The sequence below is a fragment of the Acanthopagrus latus genome, chromosome 20 (assembly GCF_904848185.1).
Source record: "Acanthopagrus latus isolate v.2019 chromosome 20, fAcaLat1.1, whole genome shotgun sequence".
NCBI classification, from domain to species: Eukaryota; Metazoa; Chordata; class Actinopteri; order Spariformes; family Sparidae; genus Acanthopagrus; species Acanthopagrus latus.
The window spans coordinates 602,113-626,759 of record NC_051058.1 but is presented as its reverse complement, the minus strand read 5'-3'; the positions used below and the strand labels follow the sequence as shown (position 1 = coordinate 626,759).

General features: G+C 41.2%; 1 protein-coding gene across 2 annotated transcripts in view; it reads right to left on the bottom strand.

Moving 5' to 3' along the window:
- The window catches only part of jmjd1cb (jumonji domain containing 1Cb), a 172,430-nt gene that overhangs the window by 39,715 nt on the left and 108,068 nt on the right, over positions 1–24,647 (bottom strand). For both annotated transcript variants that reach the window (XM_037081078.1, XM_037081079.1), the window contains 4 exons: positions 10,430–10,535; positions 10,115–10,239; positions 9,556–9,699; positions 8,219–8,260 (listed from right to left, as the gene is read on the bottom strand). In XM_037081078.1, coding sequence (XP_036936973.1) covers positions 8,219–8,260; positions 9,556–9,699; positions 10,115–10,239; positions 10,430–10,535 — 417 coding nt within the window. The remainder of the gene's footprint in view (positions 1–8,218; positions 8,261–9,555; positions 9,700–10,114; positions 10,240–10,429; positions 10,536–24,647) is intronic.

Genomic DNA, 24,647 nt, shown 5'->3' with positions numbered 1-24,647 from the left:
CAAATGAACAAGGTGTAAATGCTTACCAATTCTTCTGCAGAAACACTCACACAAACACAAAGTGAGTGACAGAAACCGTATCTGGATTTCAAGAGTGCAGTCCTAAAGAATTAAAATAGTAATATGTTTTTCAGTGTCTTGACCAGTGATGCCAGTAACGCGTTACTTAGTAACTAACACGATACCTAGTAACACTTTACTATAATCTGACCACAACGAGTAATCTAATGTGTTAATATTTACAAATCAGTAATCAGATTAAAGTTACTTATTCAAATCACTGTGCATTACTATCATTTTTGTCATTTTCCTTCATAAGAATAAATATTTTTGCTTTCCTCTTGCGTCTCAAGGAGTGATGTCACGTATGCAACAAGTCACATTTGTCAGCATGAGGACAAATCACATGTAACAATACGCAGCAACACAAACAAACAACAATGGAGGGACGAGAGAGATGTGTGTCTTCTTAGCTGGAAATACAGTCATTATTTTGAGTTTGTGTCAGCTAAAGATGAGAATATTAAGGTTGTTGTACACTCTGTGCTGGCGACAAAGTACTATCAAGCTTCAAAAACACAATGTCAAATTTGAAGAAACATTTGGAGTTGCAGCACAGCACAGTTAAGTTTACAGAGCAAGTCCCACCAGGTGGTGTTAGGCAGAGAGCTGCGAGCAAAGCCACAGCCTCGACTTCTGCAGGAGGTTGCCCACCACCCAAACACCAAAAACTGGACTTAGGTGCAAAACAAGTAAGTGGGGGAGAGTTGAAGAAGTTGTTTGAGTGGTTGTAGAGGAAATGCTGCACTTAAACATGGTTGACTCGCCTTTGTTTGGTGCCATAATAAACAAGATCCCTACTACTATCAATGCCGTACTTGGCGTTACTGTTAAAAATGCACTTCCAATTAAGTGAGCATTGGCAAAACTGGTTGTCATTTTTATGTTGAGGTGGTGAAGGTGTGACGCCTGCAGCTGCTGAATGTAACTAATAAATTAATTTGTAATCTAACTTGGTTACATTACTGATTACTTGTTTTTAAAAGTAACCATGTCACTTTTTAAAAGAGTAATCAGTAATGAGACTACTTTTCAAGATAACTGTGGCAACACTGGTCTTGACCCTCGTCATGCACACTGCATTAAAAACGGAAACCTTAAGGTTGTTGGAAGGCGTGGCAATTTTATTCACCGAATCCTCAAGTCAGATCATTTTGGTTACAGTTTAATTTCCAGTCCAATGTGCAGCTGTACAGAGATAACACAACAAAAAGTGACTGCCCAACATTTGACAAGTTTTTACTGCACAGTATTGCGACCATTTGTAAGTTGTCAGTCTATCTAAGTCTGAAACACCCGCCTGAGTCACTGTACTAATTTATATCCATACCTCTGTTAATAATATCACTATGGTTTCCATGTCATATTGTACTGATACAATCCATGTACCACGGACTGGGAAAGTATAAATCTTGACCCAGTCACCCACAGCAGTAGATTTTAGGTGTGAAGCTGTTCTGCAGATAACCTTGCAAAAGTAGAATAAAGTATCAGTAATCAAGGGCTTTATGCTGATGCTCTACCGTCTCTTCATTAGCCCCTGGCTGATAGAAGGACAATAAGCCACTCTGTTGAATTGCTGTCCCGTTTTCCTGACCCCGTCTAGTAGAGCTGCATGATATATCGTTTGCGCATCGTCATCACAATGTACGTGTCTGCAATAGTCACATTGCAGAGCCTGCGATGCAAGAGGCAAATGAACTCATCTAATTGCAAGGATACCTGACACGCACTGTGCATGCAGACTCTGCATGCGCAGCGATCCACCGATCACATTACTTCTAATTCAGTGTGCTGAAGCAGACCAACGACTTGGTGCCAAAAAGAAAAGCAACGTCAGTTATCTGGTATTATTTTGGCTACAAGAAGGATGATATTGACAGAACACCCGTTTCTGTGCCACAATGAGAGGTAACACAACTAATTTGTTTGACAATTTATGTCGGTACCACACAGCAGGGTCCTGCATGGGTCTTGTTTTACAAACCCGCACCCGCCATACTTGAAACTGCATCCGACCCGTTTTCTGACAGTAGCACAAATTACATTCCCAACCGGAGCCGACACGCTATAAATTGATACCGATGCCCGACCCGCATCCGTAGGAAAATTACACGGACACAAGTTTTTAAGAATTAATTTAAAAAGGGGTAACGTGACCGGCAAGCGCAATGGTCGGAAGATTCTAGAGCCCCTGTGTGATATCCCTATTTTTACTGTTAACTTGATCTCTAAGACCTCGGGAGTGTTATATTTGATATAGTGAGAGCCATACAAGATATCAAGCCAAAAGAAATTATTTCACTCGCCGACCAAAATCCCCCCGGCTAAGCGTAAGCAACAGGATGCTGACAGCTCGACGGGTACCAATGTCAGCATGGAAGTAGCTATCTCATTAGCCCTCGCTAAACAGCACGACCAGTTGGAAATGGTTGTCACCCGTGCTATTACCAACGCAGTGGAGAGTGTTAAGGACTCTGTCAAGAAACTTAAGTAAGACTTAGACACTCATATGGATGTTGTTCGGGGCTTGATGTCTAAAGTTGAGAGGGTCCAAACAGATACGCGGACCATGAAATATCAGATATTAGACAACACCACCGACATCGACAAGTTCAACAGAAGCTTGCGCTGTTAGAGGACCACAACCGGAGAAACAAGGTTCGGATTACAGGAATCAGTGCAGGTAGAGAGGACGACAACGCAACCACCATTCTCCAAGAAATGCTTCCCAAGTGGATACCCTCGCTCAGTAACAGAGTTGTTGAGATAGAGAGAGCTCATCGTTTTTACAGCCCGCGCGAGAAGGGGAACATCCCGCAAACCATGATACTGAGGCTGTTCCGGCATGGAGACTGCAACGCTCTACTGAACGGTGCCTGGGAGGCATCGAAGAATGCCCCCATACAAGATGCTGGCAAGTTGCTGCGTTTCTATGCTGACTACAGTGCCCACAAGAGTCAACGTTGGAAAGCATTTGTGGGGGTACAGAAGTATCTATGCGAGAAGGGTATCCCATCCTTTGTGATCTAACCTGCCACTCTGAAGATCAACCTGGACGGCGGGCAACACAGCTTTTCTACTCCGGAGGACGCAGAGGAGTTTCTACGAGGGTCTCGGCATGGGGTTCTGACAACGCCTGTGGCAGCCCATCAGCACGGGGAAGTGATGGAGCAGGAGTGCTAAATGGTGCAGGAGGTGAGTTCCGGCACTTGAAGATAAGGTGAGGGGTTTTCCATGACCCGGATTTCACCAAAATATCTGTCCTGTTTATAATGGTTATAATGTTGGTCCTCCCTTCCCAGGCAATACTACTAGTTACTGTTTCTAAGAGAGAATATGGTCCCTGCCACACAGTGATGTTTATGTTTCAGAGGGACAATTTCAGTTATTTTTCATGATCACAACCCAGTAGTTCTCGGTATTGATCTCAGTTTCAAATCAAAAAAAATCTCAGAGATGGCGTTTCAACACCTCTCTTTTAAATGACTTAATCTTAAGATTAAGGAGTTAGAGGAGAAATGTTTTATGCCTAGAGAGGGCTCTTAAACAGAACTATTCTAACACGGTTAGTGACGAGTTGCAGGTCGCTAGACAAGATCTGAATGATTTATTATGCAGACGAGCAGAATTCATTATACATAGAACTAGGCAAAACTACTACTGCAATGGAAGTAAGCCCAGCAGGCTCCTGGCTCTAAAATTAAAACCGTGTGAATCAAAAGCGTCCATTGATTCAATACACCACCCTACTAAAGACCTGCTTTCTAATCCAGCAGAGATAAATAACACCTTCTGGGCGTACTATGAGGATTCATACACGTCGTCTGGCAGTTTTGACCCAAAAGTGTGTAATAATCTTTTAGAAGGGTTGGATCTGCCCACCCTACAAGGAGAAGAGGCAACAAACCTGGGCCATCCAATAACTTTGCAGGAATTAAAAGCTGCACTGAGTAAAATGTTAAGAGGGAAATCTCCTGGCCCTGATGGGATTCCACCTGAAGTGCTCTTGCACTTCTGGGACCTCCTCGGATTGGTTCTTCTGAACTCCATCCAGACTGCTTTAGAGAGAGATGCCTTTCACAAACACACCAATGTAGCTTTAATCTCATTGTTACCAAAGAAGGGCAAGGACCCATTACAATGCTCTAACTACAGACCTGTATCTCTGATAAATTTGGGTCTGAAAATTTACTCCAAGTTGCTGGCACTACACCTGGATCATTATATGGATAATCTAATTCACACCGACCAAGCTGGGTTCATGCAAGGTCGTCTTGCTGCAGATAACATCAGGCGTTTAATGCATGTAATAGAATAATCTAAACAGCTTCAGGCGCTGTGTGCTTATTCTGTCACTCGTTGGTGCCAAAGCTTTTGACAGGGTCGAGTGGCAGTATTTGTGGGCTATACTACGAAAAATTTCAACGATGTGAAGCTTTTATTAAGATGGTACAAATTCTGTATGCAAACCCCTTGGCTATGGTCAACACAAATGGATTGGACTCCAGACCCTTTCCCATTTTCCATGGTACGAGACAGGGTTCTGGCCTCTCCCCGAGCCTGTTCATTCTCTCCCTCGAACCGTTTACGCAGCACCTTCAGCAAAATTCAGTCACATCCCCTATCCGAATAAGACAGACATCTCACACCCTATCGGCCTTTGCGGACGACGTCCTCATATATATGACAGACTTAGAAAACTCTCTTAACTCTTTATTAGCGGCTTTTGAGGATTTCAAACAGCAATCAGGATTTAAGATCAATTGGACAAAATCAGCTCAAGATCAGATCTTGCTAACTGGACCAGGCTACCTGCCTCGTTGCAGACACGTATATCTGTTATTAATATGAATGTTTTGCCTCGTGTTAATTTCTTGAGTATGATGATTCCACTCTCTCCTTCTCCAGACTGGGGTAAAATTGATAAATTGTTACGTGGATATATTTGGAATAATGGCCATCCAAAAATTAAGCACCAATCGTTCCAGCTACGTCCTGTCATGGCTTGGCTGGACGGTCGTTCATGTGTCTCATGGAAATCTTTAGAGAACAACCTAGTTCACCCGAGGAGACTGGAGGACATTTGATTTTCTGGCATAAAAGATAAATACTATATGTTGCACTGTGGCCCCATTATTGCCAACACAATTAAACATTTCAGGATCGTTGAGAGAGACTTGAGGGGGAACTTAAATTGTCACAAGGATGTCCCTCTATGGCACAACATGAATGTACAGATTGGAAATAAGCCACTGGACTTTAAACCGTGGTCTTTGAAAGGTATTAATGTTGTTGGGGACCTGTATGATGGCAATGGCATGTTTAGCTATCAGGATTTGAAGGACCGCTTTGATCTACAGGACTCTTCTTTTTTTTATTATTTGCAAATAAGATCAGCACTTAAGGCACATAGTGTGCCACTGAGGGCTAAGCCCCCCATGCACCCTCTGATAAATTGGATAAAGTCCCTTTCCTGCAGGGGCTTTGTATCGAACTATCTGGACAACAAGAGACTCTACCGATGATCAGAGCATAGCTGAGAGACTTCAGTCTGAAGGATGACGACATTTCTTGGAACAATGTGTGGGTGAACATCTTTCTCGCCTCCAAGAACTCAAACCACCAACTTATTCACTTTAAAGTGTGTCACAGACTCTATTATACACCTGTCACGAGGTTTCGCGAGAACTGATACTAAGTCTGTATGGATGTTGCTGTACGTGCTTCAATAAAAAGTAAGTGAAAAAAAAATTATTTAAAAAGTAAGCCAGCGTGGGCAATGGGAGTTCTGGGAGGGTGCAAGAACACACGAATGAGCTCATATGAAATATAAATGCTCATCATTTTGAAGTGCAGGTATATTTTTGTAGATGTGTCGCTAATAATGATTTTTTTTTTTTTTTTTTCTTTTTTGTTTGCACGTGATGCCTTGAAAATGGCAATCCAAAACCTGACCCGCGCTCTCCAGGTGTCCGACCCGATCCGCACCCATGTCAGACACAGTGCATTATTTTTCACCCGTTTGATCCAAGTTGTGCGTCACCCGTGGGTCCCTGAACCCGTGCAGGACTCTGCCACACAGCTCAGTACGACGAATGCAAAGCCAGATCTGACTGTCGTCCAAAACAAAAAGCAGATTTCAGTCATTGAATGACCTGTTTATCACTCATTGTTAGTTACTTAATGTAATTACGATGCTAGAATGTTCCATTTTAAGATGGAGAGCTCAAAAGGTAAAAGTTTTGTTTATTGTCATTCAATTCACATTTGAACATGATACAACAAAACATGTACTCAGGTCCCAGCACAATAAAGAAAGCAATAAAAGATAACAATAAGAATATCTATAAAACACAGACAGAAGTCATACTCATAACACTGACAAAACCAGGTAAGATCAATGCAGGTTAATTGTCCACAGGATAGCAGCAGTGCAGCATAATATAAAGTGCTATTCAGGTCACCTGATGAAAATTCCTGTCCTTTTTCCACATCGCAATATATATTGCAGGGTTAAAAAAAAATCGCAATGTAAGTTTTTCCCAATATCGTGCAGCCCTACCGTCCAGGTTATGCTGATCACTTTTCAAACATGCTGAAAAGTTTAGAAGCCACTTTGTTGGCTCAACTGTTGAATGAGAAAACTGCAACTTTGGCTAATGTCCAGATGTAGTAAACAGTGGGATAAACAGTGTCTAATGAGTGGAGCCCAGAGATTCTGGTACAGTGATATCAGTTCCTCATCCGCCCGGTCCAATCAGTCATTGGGGAAAGGCAAAGCAGCACTTTGTCTCTTTGTAACCCTAACCTGTCACACGGAGCCTGGTCCTACAAATGGATACAGCTATGTGGTGTTTGTGTCAACCCACAAACACAACTAGCAACTCACAGCAGCAATCAAACAGCACAAAGGTCAATGTTGCTCACAGTTACAAGTTAAAGAGCAGTTCCACACTACACAAAGCCAAAGAACTGCTCCCTTGGCCTCTTCTGTCAACACCCACCATCACAGCTGTGGGTGGTTTGGTGTGGTCTGAGTACTTGTGACCACACTAAACTGTGATGTAGCATTTCTTGCTGTGAAATGTTGGATTCCACAGTGTGTGGCAAAGACAGTAACCACTAGATGGCAGTGCAGGCAGAATCTCTGGTCAAGTGCTCAACTGAGACAATTCTAGATAACTACATCCCTACAACTTTTATATTGACTACAGTAGAAAAGTTCTTCTGACAATGAATGGAGGCTTATCTCCACTAAATCAGACATACATCTGGGAATATGCCTTTTGAGAGAAACAGTTCAAGTAAAAATATTATTGGTAAGGGAGGGGAGACCTTCAGTCTGTGAACATACTGAAGAAATGATCAGTGCTTGAAGAAGTTTATACTGCTTTACTACATTATGGAACATCATAGTTTCATACATTACCATAACAAAGTCAACTGAAGTCATCATTCATTCAATAAATTATTGTAGCAACAAGATTCTGCATTTGTTATCAGATCACAGGTAGACAATTCTACTGTCTGTTTAGTGACAGTGTCACAATGAACAGTCTACCATGTTTACTTGGTGCTGTTCTAATGACCAAAAGATACCAAGGTATCCAAACAGGAGGAGAGATAAAACACTGATTGTGTATTATTGAAGCTCCTGTTCTCCAAATGTTGGTTTCCTTTCATAACTCTGGATTTATCACTCTATCTGGAGACTTCTTGCCAGCAACCAGTGAAACTGTGAGGACAGCACCAATCTGTACCTTGAGGCTGTGACAGTTCAGTCAGATAACTTCCTCCAGAGCTGATATACAGTTCAAGGGAGCACTCACACAGAAATATTTACCACCAGACTGTCACTTTCAAAACAATTATTCTCCAAAGTCTTCTTGCAGCTCAGAACTTAAGTTTTAAATCTACAAACTTGCCCTTGAACAAATACACTTTACAGCTACAGCACATCTCACAAACAGCTGGCTGGGAGCAAATGTTCAGATTTGGGGCATAATCAAGAAAACCAGGTGTCTCTTCTCTCAGTCAAGCACTGATCATATCAGTCAGCTTTCACTCTACATTTAAAATAGATTTGTTTTCTTTGCTTTGTAGTTTAAAATGTGTGTCTGAGAGGATTGAGGGTTGTAGTTGAGGGTTGGGGTACCTGAGTGTTGCCAGTGGTCCCGCCAGGTCTCCCTCCTGCCATCTGTAGTGTGTCAACAACAAGAAAAATAAAAAAAGAGAAAAATAACAGCATGAAATGAATATAAAGAAAATGTGGGACAAGGAAATATCTAGTTAATGACCGCAGGATTAGAAATGGCTGATTGTTCAACAGACTGGTTCTCTAATGAGCTCTGTCAATGTGTGCCTCCAAACAACACCATCATCACTGTAACACACAGGGAGCTGACTGGTAACCAGTGCAATAGTGTTCTGTATGTCTGAATGTTTTAATGTAAAGCTTAACAAAAAACAAAAGAACCTATTTAGCTTTACATTTATGTCCATTCATAAACAGTGAGACTGCAGACATGGGTCAAAAAGTTAAGAGTAAAAAATTTGTGGTTAACCCAAATTACCTGCCTAAAGATGTGTGATGTTTTTTCTTGGTTCTTCCTTTACATATGAAAATATTTGATAAACACTAAACACGGACAGAGATAAACAGAGGCAATGGTGGTGATGCTGAAGTCAAATGAAAAAAAGCTCAAAATGAGCAGTAAGCCAATGGCCACCTACTGGCTACAATCCCGTACAGCATACATTTAGTGGCAAATGCAGACCAATATCAAAAATTTAAAGAAATAGTCTGCAGATGTCGCAATGATACAAATGATCAGAGGTTCTAATAGTCTACTTAAAGTGTGTGACAAAACGTGAAATGTATAGTGTTAATATGTTCATAATGTAAGCCATCAGCCAGGCAATGTCTTTGTGCACTTTCATCAAAGTCATCATATGCATTCATTTACCTTTTTGTCATCGATACTGTCAATGATGGATCTATATCTTTGACTGAATAGACACTAATTGTTTTTTCTGCTCTCATTATTTTCACATTTTTTTCTCTTTGTGTAAATGAAGGCTGGTAATTTTATCTCTTCAACAAATGTACAGTATGATGGTACTTAAAGTAAAGAATGACATCACCAGCATAAATGGTTGATGGCATATGGAATCCTGTTTGATCTCAGGCTTAATTTGTACTTTTAAACTTTAACTTCTTTCTACCCAGAAGTATATTTGATCTTCTAAGCTCCTACTGTTGACTGTGCACCAAAAGACTTGACATCATAATGTATTTAATGTGACCATTCTCTTTATTTCATTTTTATTGTAAGTTTCTTCATTTTTGTATTGTATTTTATGCATATTATTAATATATGGCACAGTTAAATGTGTCAGTATGTTTTAAATGTGTTCATCCTGTTCAGCACCACAGTCAGCTGTCAGGAAGCTCTTAACAGTTGTGCACATGTGCTTTGTGTATGTACTCACGTGGGCAGTATTGTTGTTCTGGCTGGATCGAGACCTTCGTCTTGAGGTGATGCCGATGTTTTCTCCTTTCAGCAGGGAGTGGACTACATCATCCAGAAAGGTCATCTGGATCATAGATGGATCCACGTTCTGAGGCTCTAGCACCTGAACACACACCAAAATCACTTTCTGTCCACATGTGAACTGAAGATATTTGAGCTAATGACCTCCAGGTTTCACAATTGCCGTGTTTTCAGCGATAACTAAGTCAACAAAAGCTACTGGCAACACATTTGTTGACAACCTCAAAGGGCTGGGAATATAAACATAATGTGTACTTTGTTTGTGTTGGCTGGATATCAGTAATAATGCGTACAGGAAGGGTGTCGGTTGTTTAACTACATCTTCTCCCCTCACATTTGCTAAAGGAATATTTTCTGAGCCAACTAGTCTCTAACAAATTCTTATTAATCTCTCTGTGTATCCATCTTGTCATGAATTATACCACTTATGTTAATCAAACATATAATCTGTACACATACACATCAAAGAATATTGCATGTATGTTCTGTAAGTGTACCTGGTCATTCATAACGACCATGTTTCGACTGAAGAGGTCGTGGTGTGTAATGATGCCAGTGAACCACTGGGTGGCTGAGTCTTGTCTGTACACACGCACACGGTAGCCATTCAATGAATAGGGACCTGTAAGCAAAGGGAAACAGTATGTGTGATTGTCCCACTGCTGGAAGGATAAAACTTAATGACAGCTTCCTCATATTATAAGACACACTAGTCACCACAGCATGATGACCAAGACATCAGAATCTGTTACAATGTTAGAATTAATATATTGTAACAATTAATCATTGAAAAGAGCTCAGAAAAAGCTTACCTTGCATAAAAATTTCCTGCACCTTCTGGTCTTTGAGCCAGCCCTTCACCTCCTCATAGAGCTGATGGTTGTCTCTGAACACTGGGTGCTGACTGTCCGCCTCATCCTGAAACAGACACACAGACAATTCAGTATCAAAACACCCAGAAACCTCCAGAAACAGAAACATCTGAAAATACTGTCTGCATCTCTGCCGTCACACCATTCTCCTCTTTCAAGTTATAAATTACAGCAGTGTTGTTATCTGTGGCAGAGACACAGCCCATCTCCTCTGCTGACTCTCAGCTTCTTAAATGTCTGCAATGTTTCCCTCCAGCTATGCAGAAACACACAATGTGCTTTCTTCTCTTGTTTCTGTTGTATGATACTCTAAAGGCATATATCTGTAAGTTTGATTTGATTGAAACATGTATTTAAGAAACTGCAATGCTCTGTCTTACAGGACTGTACTCTTCACACACAGCTGTACAGAGGCTCCACTGGAGCAGCTGGAGTGTTCCTCAGAGGTGGTAATGAGGGAGGGGCAAGCATTGTCTTTCAGTTCAAACCCATATTTATCCTGCGAGTACATGCAGCAAATCATCAACTTCCCGGTCACATCCTTTTAGGCCAACACCACCAATGTGATTTTTGAGCTGCTGCTAGGGCTTTGCTTAGGTAAAAACTATTTTGGATCTCTTTAACTATTATAAAGAGTCAGAACAACAGTAATGTGTATCTGCTACCATCAAATACACTTAAACTGTATTACTTGGTATTATTATGAGGTATTTCAAGACCAAGATTGAGAGAGAATTACAGACACTGCTATGCTGCCACAATGAGGAGCTGTCCACATATACAGCCTTTTCCATGTCTTTTGGCCTTACATACACATGTAAATGCTATTTTAGATCACTGAACTTTAGGAAAATCAGGGTGAAGATATTCAAAAATTTCTAGTTCTTTTCAGTATTTACACCTGAACGGGCAGAAATTGATTTTTGGAAACGATGACGCAGGCACAGGTTTACCAGTGTTTGTGGCATCATTGGGATGTGTGAACTTTTTTTTGGTGTTTTCTGCTGTAAATACACAGAGGAGTAGTACAGACTCACAAATAAACACAGCATAGCTGGAATTCACTATGGGACCCCCCCAAAAAGTGATAGCAGTGTGAGGAAGAGAAACCAAATCACCACACTGGTAGCTTACTCAGCTTTTCTGTCCTGTGAGTGACTGCATTTGTGTATGTGCACATGAGGTGAGGCGTTGCATGTGAATCATGCACAAACAGAAAATATATTTTTTTCTTGCTCCTAGGTCCTATCAGAGTAAAACCCCAAGCCAAACACCACCACTGTCTAGTATGACTTAGTAATGGGGTTCCTATTTTGACTATAATGTATACGGTAGTGAGAGCTTTTCTCTCAGTAGATGAGGTCAGAAGTCTGTCTGCCTTCTAATGATAGGCTGATACAGAGTAGTGATTGCTGACAAAAATAAACATACTCATGCTGGGGCACTTCTCGTTACCCAAAGGAAGTCAATGATTAGCTTGACTACTTAGTAAAGATCTGTACAAATATCTTGATGTGGTAAACTTTTCATGGCTGTCATGGCTTACTGAAAAAAATATTATCACAGCAAAATATCCATAGAGTTCATAAACACATTACTTAAACATAGAGCAACCTAAACGTCTACTCACGATGCAGAGCTGCAGGAGCCAAATGGAGATCAGGAGGCTTGGAGCAGATGACATGAGGTCACAGCTTTCATTTCACCTTGTTTCCCTCTCCCTCTCCCTCTCGCCCTGCTGCAGTGCTCTACTTTCATAGCCTTGTTCAGCTCTAAATTAAACCAGCATACACACTAAAAATAGCACACTGGAATGCAGCTCTACAGAGGTCAGCATAACCGTCTCTCATACATTCTTACAATTTGTTGTGCTGATTCAATCTTTTACCATTGTAGTGCCACATACTCCCAGCTTAAACTTACTTAATTCATCCAGTTTATTCTACCCACAAGAGCAGTAAAAGAGAGGATGTGTTGACAACTGCTTGATGTAATTTCTGCCAAGGACATCATCAAAGACTCTAAAATGGTACCATTAATCCTGGTTTGACCTTTGAAACATACATATGAAGCAGAAAAAAAACTGTCAATACACGATAGAAAGTAGAGCTTGACCCATTGATTGATTGGGGTGGTTGACGCACCATATGGACATTTCGCAAACAAATTATCCAGCAGAACTTCGCTCTGATAGTGGATGATGGCTCAGCAAGTTTCAGCAAGGCCAGGATCCTATATAACTTTCTTAATACAAGCTCTATCTGCTATATTTTAATATCAGGCTTCTCAGCAGGAATAACAAAAATCCCTTTAAATTATTAATTAGTTAAGTTCCATTTAATAGGCTGTTGGCTCCAAACCGTCTCAAATATATTGACAAAAAAAATCCACTATTGGTCATAGACTCAGTATCTTATAGAAGGATAATTAGAAACTCTCATAGCGTTTGTCTTACACCAAATTCATCCAGGAGTTATCAGTTAACAACTGTCAACCAGCATGTAAACACATAAAACCAGCTTTGTTTACAACATTACCATTAACTCTTTTCCACATCACTTATTCTATCATTAAGTGGAAGCGCATGAAATCCTTCTGAAGGAACAGTGCCAAACACTGCAGCTGACAGTGATATGAGTGGAACCTTTGCACAGCCTCATGCAGCCCTCACTTTCCTGCAGTGACTATGTTTAGCTTTACACCGACAGAAAATAACTGTCAAAGGAGTCTTCTACTACCACCAAGCTATGCATTCTGACCTGTTTAGATATGATACACACAGATACTGTTACCAGGACAACACAGTCACCCCAACCAATGGCTGGTTTATCCTCATCAGAATGGAGAAAAACAGAATGAGTCCACTGTCCACAACAAGTGCAAGAAGATGATAATGGACTTGTTGTGAAAGGTTGTGAGCTGTTTATTCCAACCAACCACTGCAAACCATGACAGATGTAAGCAGCAGTATAACAACCAACCAACCAAATCTGGTTGTGTTCAGAACTCACATAAATGGCAATGTCATATAGGAGAGCCCTTCCAAAAGCAAATGGGATTTCTTGTGTGTTTTCCAAAGTCAACACATATACTTTATGATCTACTAATTAAGAATGTATGCATTAAGTATGAGATAATAAGGAACATAACAACAAATATGACACACACTCACATACATATGGAGACAAAGACAGATGGCTGGTTAAAGACTTCGAACACCCTTCCTTTCAGGGACAATCATGTTGCTGTGGAGACACTGAAGCTGAGACAGGAGGATTGCTACATATATTGGCTCCTCCAGGTACCAGAGACAAATTACTGGTCAGCTCAGTGTTTACAAAATCTGACAAGCTCCTGCATGAATGACTTTCCAATCTGAGGATACAGCTGATACAGATTGGTGTTTGTGTGTTGCAGAAGCCTGTTCTTTGTCAAAGCAAAATAAATCTCTCCCTGAAGTGAATCACTCCTATTGCATCTACATAATAGGCTGTACATATTTGTTTAAAATGTGAAGGACTTCTCATCCTGTAAACCACTGTGAATGATTCCTATTAAACCTCCAATGCTCAGACACTAGTACATGGCCTGAAATGTAAACTGACTGTTAATAAGCCAATCCTTATAGCAGTAACTTGTCAGCCTGCATGACTCTTGCTAGTGTGGTAAACCATCATACAAGTTTGCCTTTTCTAAAGGACCCTCACAATCTCATAGCTTTTGGTAAGTCTATCTTGGGTGACAATATGGCTCACACAGACCAGAAAACAGCCATTTGTCCTTTACACAAGATTATTTTAGTGCTGGGAGGTAGGACCAAATATATATATCACGGTATTTTTCAAAATGTTCCAAACGGTTTCACAGTATATGACGGTATTTTTTTTTTCCATGCATAATCAGGTGTTCACAGCATTTTCTACTGGTTGAGAGATGAATTACTAGCCCCTTTTAGATAGAAAAGGCGGCACATTTGCTCCAAGGCTGCATGTGACGTGAAGCACAAAGTTGGGCATGAACAGTGATGTACAACATATGCATCGGAAGAAATGTGGCAACAATTGATATTACTTAATTATAGACCCATGGCCCGTATTCTTGCCTCCTCAACACACGCTGATGTTAAAACCCCGCTATTAAAGGAAGCATGCAGCGGAGCGCCTCGCGTTAGCTGCCTCAGGCAACAGATGGCTGCCTGTTGAATTTGTCTTCAAAATAATCCTTCCTAGCAGGGGCTTTTAATTTGACAGTAGCGACCATAGCAGTGAACAACAAGCTGACAGTTACAGAGACCGAGGAGACGCTAGCATCTCCTGGATCTCAGCGGTTTTCCAGTTGCTCATCTAGACATCCGCGGATGAAGTCATTAACTGCCATGTCTATCCTAGCCATCTTCACCGTACGTAACACCAGAACACTACTGTCTACCCTCACCACACCTCGCAGTTGCACCATGCCAGTTTAGAAGCGCAACACTGAAAACGGCCCAGTCTGAAACAGTGTCGCATGGCGCAGCGTAGCGTTCTGTACGTTGTATATTCAAATTCACCGCTATGGCGGTATATTAAAAATTCAAATCATAACGAAAATATACACCGGTATTCGATGTGAACCGGTATACTGCCCAACACTAGATTATTTACATCAATTTTTTAACACTAACAGATATCATTCTACCTGTCTAACTCAGGTGTCTCCTGTTAAAATGAAAGGGCTATTATCGGTAGCTAGAGAGCTAGAAACCACGTGTAAGCCAATCCATCTATATCTAGCATCAGTGTGAACTGACACCACAGGTGTCTGTGCAAGCATTTGTTTGGGTTGCTCATCTTGACATCCGCGGATGAAGTCATTAACTGCCATGTCTATCCTAGCCACCTTCACCGTACGTAACACCAGAACACTACTGTTTACCCTTACCAGGCCTCGCAGTTGTACCATGCCTGTTTAGAAGCGCAACACTGAAAACGGCCCGGTCTGAAACAGTGTTGCACGGCCCAGCGTAGCATTTCGTACGTTGTGTAATCAAATTCACCGCTATGGCGGTATATTAACCCTCATGTTGTGTTCCGGTCAAATCTGACCGATTTAAAAGTTTTATCTCCGAAAAATGTACTTAAAAATGTACTTAATTTGATCAGACTGACCTAAGTGGACTTTGTCCACAAAGAGGATTTCAACACACAAAATAAATAGTATTTATTTGCATACAATTTTGTGTATTTTATTCACCTTTTGTACACTCTTGGTGTTCCCGGTCAAAAATGACCAGTCATTAGAAATGAATGGGGGAGACTACATTTAGTGTAAAAAACTGATCTCAGGTACATCCTCATTTGTCATATGGACACACACACACACATGCACACACACGCACACACACACACCTTGGGTCCCAGGCAACCACCATGGGAACCTTAGCCCAGTAGAGTCTCTCTCCCGCGGGAACATCACCTGTTCTCATAAAGTTGCAGCATTGTTTCAATAATATTGAACTTTTCTCGCAGCTTTGGTAGCCTATATAAATGCTTTTTTGAGGCCTTGCTCACAGTTCATTGTGTGGCAGCACCATGGCATGTCGATATACCATAAGTGAGGATATTGGTTACATATGTGATCACCACACTGGTGAGGAGGAGAGAGGCCAGGAAACTGACAGTGAGGACACTTTTGTGTCCTACTGTCCAAAGAAAAGGAAAAATATGCTCCTGATGACGACTCTGCACATGCCGCTTTGATCACCAGGGAAGACAAGAAATCCAATGTCATCCTGGATTACAACAGGAACAAAGGCAGAGTTGACAACCTTGATAAGGTGTGTTGATTTTTATTTTTCATGTACATCTTTCTATCATCAGATTGTTTGAACTGCACTATAAAAGTAAGACTTGGTTTTGGTGGAGTACACATTACATTTATGAACAACACTGAGTCAGTTCTTTCCATTTGAATATGATACATGAGGTATCATTTGAATGTATTCATGATTTTATCTACTGTGTGCACTTTTGCAGGTTACTGGCACATACTCTTGTCAGAGGAAGACAGCACGTTACAACGCATTTGTGCTGTGAATGGAGCTGAATCCAAGATGGAAGCAGGGGAAAAACATCTGATAGAGTGATGAACATTGTAATGTTATTGTTCTTGTTAGTTGTTCTTTAATGTATTAAGACATTGATCTTGTAATATTGTGAAATTGTTTTGGGATAATTTCCTTTGTACACAAATAAAATATTCCGGTCACTTTTGACCGGGAACACGACTAGTGTTAGTTTATGTGACTATATAAAAAAAAATGAAATGGTTTCAAAACAAATGTCCTTGGTAACTTTGACCCCAAGTAGTCTGTGATAAACAGTATACTATGTGTCATCTGATTATTTTTTATAGTTGAAATAATCCAGAAATTATGCTTTTTAGAACTCGAATTCAAGATGTATACGGTCAGATCAGTGAGGTATATAGGCCATAAATAACAAATAGAAGTTCAAAACTTGTAATGTTCACAAGAACTGAAGTTGATAAAAAGATCTAACACAACAAGTAGTGATAATTATGTATTTTTACAGTTTTTATGATGAGTTTAAATGGAACGGTCATTTTTGACCGGGAACACAAAATTGTTTAACATGAAACGAACACAACATGAGGGTTAAAAATTCACATCATAACGAAAATATACACCGGTATTAGGTGTGAACCGATATACCGCCCAGCACTAGATTATTTACATTAATTTTCTAACACTAACAGATGTCATTCTCCCTGTCTTACTCAGGTGTCTCTTGTTAAAATGAGAGGGCTATTATCGGTAGCTAGAGAGCTAGAAACCACATGTAAGCCAATCCATCTATATCTAGCATCAGTGTGAACTGACACCACAGGTGTCTGTGCAAGCATTTGTTTGGGTGTGTGTATGTGTAAGCACGAGATGTTGTCAACGTAACATGACACTAGGATATATATAGATGTGACAGACAGAGACAGAGAGAGAGAGAGAGAGAGAGAGAGAGAGAGAATCAGAATTCTTTGTCACAGGTGTTACAACGAAATTGGTTGAGCAATTGGTTTATCCAATTTAACCCTAACCCTAAAAATAAATAAATAATTAAAATCAATAGAAAAAATACAAAAAAAATAAATAAATGTCTACACATACCTAGGTATGCAACCCCCATCCATGCACACACTCGCTCACACACCCACACACATGCACACTTCTGGGTAAAATCTACACATGCACACATACACACACCCACAAACACACGCACACACACACACACCCGCATACTTCAAACCCACCCACCCACACAGTCTATCGCCCATGTTCTCATGACCCACACTGATGATTGTCTAAAGTGCTTAGTAGAAGAGGGGGCTGGGGGAGTTAAGTGTTCAAAAGTCTGATTGCCCATGGATAGAGGGTGCTTCTAAGCTGGTTTCTTCTGCTCCCCAATACCCGATATCGCTTCCCAGAGGGCAGGAGATTGAAGAGGCCATTGCCTGGGTGGGATGGGTCAGACAGGATCTTCTTGGCCCTGTTTAGCCCTCACGTATTTGCAGTGTCTTCCAGGGAGGTCAAAGGGCAGCCAATAATTCGCTGCGCTGATTTAATGACCCCTTACAGGGCTTTTCTGTCCTTGGCCGTGCATCCTAGGTACCATAAAGTGAGGCACTATGTCAACACACTCTCTACGGTGGAATGGTAGAAGGAACGCAGCAGGTACACATCCAGGTCACATTTGCTCAGCAGTCTTAGGAAGTGTAGCCTCTGCTGGGCCTTTCCGACTACTGCTGACGTGTTGGTGGACTACATTAGGTTGTTCGGCACATGCACCCCAAGAAAGAAGAGACAATCTCCACACAGTCACCCTCTATCTGTAGTGGGACAGGGTCAGCTCTCTTCCCCCCCCAGTCCATCACCATCTCCTTTGTTTTGCTGGCATTCAGCAGGAGGTTGTTCGCTGAGCACCAGGCTGCGAGCCTCTGGACCTCCTCGATGTATGCTGTCTCATCACCGCCAGAGATGAGAAAGACAGACACACGCCCACCAACTCACCACTGTGAAACACAACCAAAGGAGGCTACTTCCCCCCTCTTCAGTCCCTGCCCACCATTCCCCTCTACAACATCGGTAGCGGAACTATACAGCAGCACCTGCCCCTGGTCCCCCTCCCCATCTACACCGGCAGTACTATGCAACAGCACCTGCCCTGGTCCGCCTCCCCACAAACAGCAGTGGAGCTATGCTGCAGTTGTAGCCCAGCCTACTGCCACAGTCCCTCCCCCTGCTATCTCTGAGCTGGGACACATCAGGGAGATGCTGAACACCCTGTGCACCCAGCTTCTGTCCAGCAAAGATATACATATTCAGAACACTTTCCCATATCAGTAATAGAACAACATGTAAATATATTATTAGTTAGTGATAGCACTAATAATAATACTAATATTCGGTACAATGGTAATATTAGTAAAAACAGTACATGCTTCAATGGAATTTATATGAAATCATTATTTAGTATTATAAATGTGTAGATAGTTGTAGATGTTTTAATAATTGTCTCACTATACAGGTTCATTTTGATTGTTTTTATGCCTTCCTTTTATATATGCTGTTGGAATATTCAGGGTCTCCACTCCTCAGCCTTTGAGCTGATGAGTGGAAATCCTGAATTCATGAAATCTATCAAAAATGTTGATATAATTGTTTTTGACAGAAACATGGTGTCAACATGATTTGCTCACTCACTGTCCTCCATGATATAATGAAGTCATGGTGCCCTCTGTAGAATTAAAGAACATACGCAAGGGCAGAAGATCACCATCATGATGGTGTGGTATAAAGGAGATCTTTGCCATCAGGTCTCACCAGTAAAACAGGGTAAATCACACATTTGGTTGAGATTAGATCAAACCCTGGGCATAGCCGATAGGGTTCTATATCTCTGTGCAATTTGTATCCCCCCAGTAGATTCTCCTAATTTTGAAGAAGACATCTTTGACACTATCCATTCAGAAATTGCCGACTTCCAGGCTCAAGGAAACGTTCTTCTAACTGGAGATCTGAATGAACAAACAGGAATTGAACTTGATGTCATGGACCCACAGGGCAACAACCATGTATTTGATCAGGCCCTCCTGTTTACCACACCAACCATCCCCTGTCGGAACAACCTTGACTCTGAAATAAATCAAAGTGACAGGGAGATGCATCTCTGTCGGGTCTTAGGCCTGTATATAGTTAATGGTAAGTTCAGAGGGGATTCTTTAGGGAGATTCACATACTCCTCAGCTCTTGGGTCAAGTGTAGTAGACTATGCAGTCATTGACATGGACCTCTCCACTATCAGTGCATTCACTGTCAGACAGCAAGGCCCCCTTTCAGACCACAACCAAATAAAGATGGTTTAATCAAGAATGCAAGACCACCAGAAAAGATGAAAAATGAAAAACATCCAAACCAAGCAACCCAGCCTTACGCATTAGATACAATGACACACAAAGCAACAGACAATACCTATCCAAAATGGTGACATCTGGAGAGCACATTTTAACAATGACATACAAATAAATCAAATCAATTCAGATCAATGTATTATAAAAGAAAAACTCCAAACATTAAAAGAAACAATTAAAAACAACCATCCCCCCTTTGATTTCCCAATTACTTGGGAAGAATTGACCACACAGACAAAATCTCTCCAGCTGAGGAAAGCTTGTGGTCCAGACAGGATTAAAAACAAGATGCTCAAATGCAGCACCCCAGAGATGCAGGGTGCAGTGTTGAAGTTCTTCAACACAGTATTACAGTCAGGATGTTTTCCTGACATGTGGTGCAAAGGGCTCATTTCCCCCATTCATAAGAGTGGGGACAAATCAATCATTCAATTATTCAATAGAATTAATTATTCTGTAGTATTCTCAATAAAAGAATACTAGATTTCCTCGAGTAACACTACATCCTGAGTAAAAGTCAAATTGGCTTCCTCCCAAAACAGTGCACCACCAACCATGAATATACCCTTCATACTTCAATTAACAAACATGTACGTCATACAAAAAATGGCAAAATATTCACTTGTTTCATTGATTATAAGAAAGCTTTTGACTCTATTTGGCGTGAAGGACTCTATTACAGACTCCCACACTGTGGTATAGGGGGCAAAATGTATGATCTGGTGTATTTGGAAAATATGTGTGCTCTTAAAATTGGAGACAAACAAACTGAATTTTTCACCCAGAGAAGATGTGTATGCCAGGGCTACAATTTAAGTCTGATTCTGTTTAATGTTTATATAAATTAACTTGCTGTTGAGCTGGATCAGTGTGCTGCTCCTGGCCTCTCCCACCTAGATAAAGAGGTGAAGTCTCTGTTTTATGCTGAGGACCTTGTTCTGCTGTCTCCTACTAAACAAGGACTATAGCAACAGCTGGACATAGTACAAAAGTACTGTCAGACCTGGGTCCTGGCAGGAAATATGAAGAAAACTAATGTCATGATCTTTTAAAAACACCCCAGATGTCAGGAGAACAAACCAGTTTACCATAAATAATCATGTCATTGAACATAGCATGAGTTATACCATCACAGCATCAGGGAGTTTCAACATGACAGTGAATGCACTAAAAGAAAAAGTTCGAATTTCCAAATTCCAGTCAAATTTGGCTTAAAATATTTGATAGTGTTAACCAGCCCATTGCGCTGTATGGTAGTGAACTATGGGGTCCACTCAGTCATCAGCTATACCCGCTCGGACAAACATCCAGCAGAATCTTTACATGCAGAATTCTGCAGATATGTTACGCGTACACAGAAACACACTAACAAATGCATGTAGAGCAGAATTAGGCAGATACCCCCTGATAATTAACATTCAAAAGAGAACACTCAACTTTTTCAACCACCTGAAATCCAGCCTCCAAGACACCCTCCACTCCAAAACCCTCCAAACTCAAGAGCTGAACCTAGAAAAGAGTCCCCTATGTCAGTTGGTACTGAGGCTAACTGCCCCCTCTCAGACACAATCTGACCAGCCTCACAACAACACTGCTCTCCAAACACCAGAGTAAAGCAAATTATAACACAATGTAAAGAAACTTATCTGGAACATTGGAAAGAAGAAACTAAAAAACAATTTTTTGATTATATAATCTTAGATATGAAAGAGATGAATGACCAATCAAAATTAAAAACACTCCTGAATCCTGCATGGTCTCTGCAGCCCACCAACTGGTAAAATGGCGCTCCTACAGGCTGTTCAAATTCTGCTCCTTTCGTTACGTAACGAAAGAAGTCATTAGCATAGGCTGACCTCCTCTGCGCGGTGATAGTAGATATCCGAGAGGGGGGCATTCATCCCCGAGGTGAACTTCAGTGTGTCCAGCAGTGAGACAGCAGTGTTTCACAATGTCGTTGCTCAGAGATAGACACGCAAAGTGCTCTGTTGTTGGTTGTAAAACTCAACATAAGTGCCTACATTCTGTCCCAGCTACAGAACAACAGAAGAGACAGTGGCTGCATTTAATTTTTAATGACAACATGCCGGCAGCAGTTCGTGTTAGCTTGTATGTGTGTGCTAACCACTTCACATCAGACTGCTTCAGTAAAGAGGGTCAGTACAAAGCTGGCTTTGCCTTGACACTGGCCCTCGTAAAACGATCAGTCCCAACCATACCGGACCCAGCAACTGCACCCGAGCCAGCGTTAAGTGTCACCCTGTTTTGATAGTATTAGTATGGTGAAGTCAGCTGGAAACTGGCTAACTAGTTAGCTCTGCTTTGGTCCGCAATGCAATGGCGTTTGAAGTGAGTTAGATGTTAATAACATTATGATGGAGCTTGGTTGTCACAGTAAAAAGTCTGGAAACGTGCAGACTGGAGAAAGAGATGATGCTAACAGTGTCCAAGAGTTTGGAGTTGGAGACAAACACAGCTTTCACTAGCTGTTAGCCATTAGCTACATGGTACACTGTGACAACACATATGAACAAACTAACATTATTCAGACACACTAACCATTCTGAAATGTCTTGCTGCAGCCACAGAGTCTGCACTTCTTCAGGAGCCTCTCCTTCTGGGTCCGATTCTGGGTCAAACTGATATGGTTTAAAGAAAAAAATCTCTGCGAGCCATAGCGATACATTTAAATACACATCCACTGTAAACATTAGCACATGCTACCAGTAGCACAAGGGGCTTCCCCCATAGACATAATATACGTTGACGCCTCATGACGTGCTGGAACATAATCCAGCCTTGCCGCCATGTTGGTTGGGTCTCCTCACTCTAGGCTAGCGCCAGAGTCAATCGGAATCAACAGAGTGAGCAACTATGCCCCTATTTTGTGTAGTTTACGGCTGCAAGAATCGGCACAGTATTGTTACCAGATCGCATGGGATTACCTTTCACAAGTAAGATTGAACAGTAATTTTTTAAAAATAATTTTTGTGACAGCATCCTGTATCATAACTAATTGCACTGTAACTGTGTGAAAATCAGGTAAAAATTTGGGGAGTTATGATTATTGTAGTTGGGGATACATCTTCCTCTGTAGAAATAAATGCATGGGGGGGGGGGCGCATTCGGGACCCATCCAAGATGGCAGCCACGCTGATACGTCAGCTCCAATAGGCAGTGTCAGTCTATGAAGCGTCTATATATATATTATGTCTATGGCTTCCCCTCCCTGAGAGTGATGTAGCAGGAAGGGCTCTCCAAGTAGGCATTGACAGACAGAGCTAATTAGCATTTAAAGGTGCAGAAACAGACTGCTGTCAAAGAAAGCTCAGTAGAGCAACTTTTAGACAGCTGAAATTCAGGACCAGGGATGGGTTTGGGTCAATGCATATCGAATACAGAGTTGTTGGACCTCTGACAGCTGTGTGAAATTGATGAAAAAACAGTATAATATGGGACCTTTAATGTAAATCTAAATTGTTGTAAATCAATCCTTATGTTGTGTATATGTTTATGTTAAATAATTGTTAATGTCTGAAGGTTTGGATAAGATGCTTTGGCAATATTGTCGTTAAAACTTTCATGCCAATAATGCCCCTTTGAACTGAGCTGAATTTAACTGACAGTCTGAGAGACAAAGATAGAGAGAGAGACAGAGAGAGACCGAAGCAGAGACAGACAGAGAGACAGATTTGTATTTGGAGCACTGCAGGGCATAAAGCCATAAAGTTCCACAGAGGCAGGACTGTCAGCTGAACAGCATTATAAAGAGTGTGTGTGTGTGTGTGTGTGTGTGTGTGTGTGTGTGTGTCGGTGTCGGTATGGCAGCTGCAGTTTCCTTCCTCCCCTGTCACTGCATTCTTGTCAAACAGACAGACATACAGTAGAACAGCTTTGCAGATGCCACTTAAAATGGAGCTCAGCCTCTGTGCCTTAAGAAAACGTGTGAACATCTAGTTCCAAAGATAGACATAAAGATTGTTTTATGTATAGTTGCACATCTATAATTGAACAGAAGACAGGAGACATTTTTCACAGTATTAAAAATCTATTCATGTCCCAAGTAAATTAATAATGTTATTATTCTGTGCAGGGCCTTAACTGGTCCACTGTCTCTTAGTAGTTCAGCTCTCAGTAGCGGCTGCCTCTCATGAGTTCTGTTGCTGTCTGTCTGCTCGTCCATCCGTCTGTCTGTCAGCTCCATCCCTGTGGCTGATCCCCATTAAATGACTCTAACGGTGGGGGGGTGTCTCATTTAAAACAAACAAACAAAATATCTAGGTTATCTGCGTCACAAAATGCATTAGTTTCTTTCGAGACATACAACAGTGAGTTTTCCCTCTTTGAGCCAAAAATTCCATAATATTGTTATTAACACATCATAACGTAACAAAACAAGTAGTACATGAGTACAGAAAAGAATACAACCTGGTGTATTAAAATAAATTTCAGGTTTATTAATACAAATCTTAATTATTCACTGCTGAGAATAAACAATACTCAAATGAGTCCTCAATAAACAAATAAATAATACTCAAATGAGTAAAATGACCTTGGCCAGTTGTTTAATTTTACCAGCTGTGCTGGTGCTAGCCCTGGTGCTGCTAAGTGCGTCAAACACACAGCATTGCTGGAGTATAATGCTGTGCTGTGTGGCCAAATGGTTGGACATATTAGTTGTATTACCGCCTTTGGC